General features: G+C 37.0%; 1 protein-coding gene across 8 annotated transcripts in view; it reads left to right on the top strand.

Moving 5' to 3' along the window:
- The window catches only part of LOC111251794 (uncharacterized), a 14,151-nt gene extending 12,076 nt beyond the window's left edge, over positions 1–2,075 (top strand). For 3 of the 8 annotated variants that reach the window (XM_086977238.1, XM_086977240.1, XM_086977239.1), the window contains one exon: positions 1,817–2,073. In XM_086977238.1, coding sequence (XP_086833364.1) covers positions 1,817–1,996 — 180 coding nt within the window. In that variant the 3' untranslated portion in view covers positions 1,997–2,073. Of the gene's footprint in view, positions 1–1,317; positions 1,429–1,816 lie in introns of all 8 variants that reach the window. The other 5 variants (XR_002673979.2, XR_015318977.1, XM_022808842.2 and 2 more) reach the window with 5 other exon arrangements.
- Positions 2,076–2,541: the final 466 nt, after the last annotated feature.

Below are 2,541 nucleotides of genomic sequence, written 5' to 3'. Positions count from 1 at the left end.
ATATACACAAACATATATACAATATCAGCGCGTAGGCTGGATATTCGTTCCTCACACAAACTTGTATTGTCAGATAAGTATGAACTAGCAATGTTCAAAAACTGTAGATCTTCATTGATGATCCTACGATGTCTGAACAACACCTTTCCCATTTCCACACTTTTATTCGACTACAACTGAAGTTAGTGTCATCTATAGCCTTTCGTCTAAATGACTGATCTGAAGATCATAACGAAATGAGCGTTTACCTCATTAATCTCGTCTAAATGTATATATAGGACTGCGTCTGTTGTGTAGGTTAGCTGTGCCTGTGAATCGGATAGATCTGATTTAACGCACTCCGAACGAATGCTTCGTCCGTTTGAGCCTATTCAATCCATGGGCATGTAGTAAAAAAAACTGAATGAATAGGACACTATATTTTACAATTGTTCCGGACTGGAACAAGAATTTTTTAGATTGTACGCACCCTTAAGGAAGCAGGCCACAAAAAAAACAGACTCCCTTGTACGAAGCTTCATAAATACGTGTGATTGAGAGGAGGTGGATGAGGACTCGAAAGGTTTACGTTTTGTACTTTTGGCGTTGCAACTGGCCAAAATAATCATGGTTTGCTCCGCAATGCGGAATGATACCACCTAGTGAAGACTGTAGATGTGGCCAGTGCATATCTAAATTGGCATTCTTAATTCTTCGAACCAAAATACCTTTTCGCTATTGTTCGAAGTCGCCTGATATACAGGATGAACTAAAACTTTTTTGACAGGTTGAAAAACCATTTCTTGGAAGTTCGAAAGTTTACATTTCACGTTTGCTGAGGTAACAGCAGGTATTAGGAAAAACTGAAATAATAAAAATCTGATCTGCCCCGCATTAGCAATAGGAATGCGCCCTTATTATTTATATGTACCCATGATATTATATTATAAACTTTTCATAAGGTACCGTAATATCAGTTAATAATAGAGTCACTGGAACGACCATAAAAATCCGCACATACTATAATATACTATTATAGGCAGATATGTATAATATATATTTTCACTATATATTTATAATCCTATGTTACAAGATTAGATGTAATACCGTGATTGAAACACCCCAAAACACGTTTGTAACACAGTATTAGTCATGGCAGTAAATGTATAAATTATAAATGTGTCACATAATTAAATTCCCTGTTTATTTCAATCATCTACATCTATTCCTTTGTTTTAGCTCATTCGAAATGCGGACTTCAGAACTTTCGAAAAACATAAATTGAAGACCAAAATAATATTTGACATTCATTTATATTTCCGGCCTATCCTAACACAGCGGAAAAAACACTTTTACGCTAGTAAGCCTCATCGGCCCAGCATCTAGCCCAGCAAATCGAGTACAGAGTCTCAACAATCACATAGATAGCATCGGAAGTTGGAAATTTCGGTAGGTGGTCGATTACGCTCTCTTTATTAGCTAAATACAGTTGTCCTTTACCTCAGCGCCACAGGGTTCATTTCGGGTTCGATATTGTTTTACTTTTCAAAAACCATTGAGTCAGATTTTTACTCACGACCAGTACCGAGGCAAAATCCATTTAATGGGGAGCAAGTGTTGGATTCAGGGCCAATAGTTGCAATAATCTCTATCGAGAGTACCATGCTTACTCTAATGCTTAACTCTTCTTTGAAACATCCGTCGGGTTCTTTATTTACCAGCACTGCGGGTTTTCGGGCGTGATAGCTTTAGCGAACAACCTACCTATTTTAATTTCTAGATCCTCTAATTGAGCGTGCTGCAACAGGTTGATTTTTGTTTTTTTCACTGTTTTTAGGGATTAAGAGGGGTTCAAGCGTCGTACCTCGGCCAAGGATGCCAACGTTTGATCTATCGACACAGAAATTTCACCTATTGCATTCTTATCCGTAATATAAATATGTACCATAAACACATGCTCGCCATGCGGAGAATGATTGCATACAACTCATATAAACTTTGCAATAAAAAACAATGACCTTTATCAAAGAAATGGCATTCTAGTGGATTTGTGTGCATTTCTAGCTTAATCCAAACGGGTTCATTTTAAATTGTGCATATAAGGTTCTGAATAAAAATGAACAGTTGTATGTTCTATATCGGTAATCCCAACTGTTTAACATTTTTTTTTAGTAGATTTGCCTGCTCGTTTAGGACTGGCTGTTGCCTGCTAAGGTCACTAAGAGAAATATAACTTACTACAGCGATGTTGATTGAATTCGCTTCGAACGAGTTTTTTGCGTTCATCCATGAAGGACTGGAATCGTCTAAAGATATTATCGATGATAGCCAGGATGATTACCTTAATAATCTGTCTAATATGATGGGGTAGATATGGCAAAATAGTCCGTTTGCTGAATAAATATAGCTGAATGTAATTACAATGTTTCGCACTGTAGCTTCATATTCTCGAATGACTCTTTACGTGAAAAATTACTTTTTATGGCTCGTAAGCCACTATAATCATTGTTGTTTCCTTGCATACTGCTGTTTCTTTGTACGTGCATTGTATGTGAAAGCCGC

The sequence above is a fragment of the Varroa destructor genome, unplaced genomic scaffold, assembly GCF_002443255.2.
Source record: "Varroa destructor unplaced genomic scaffold, Vdes_3.0 BEIS01000001.1, whole genome shotgun sequence".
NCBI classification, from domain to species: Eukaryota; Metazoa; Arthropoda; class Arachnida; order Mesostigmata; family Varroidae; genus Varroa; species Varroa destructor.
Note: the sequence above shows the minus strand (reverse complement) of the source record. Positions and strands in the feature narration are given on the sequence as shown.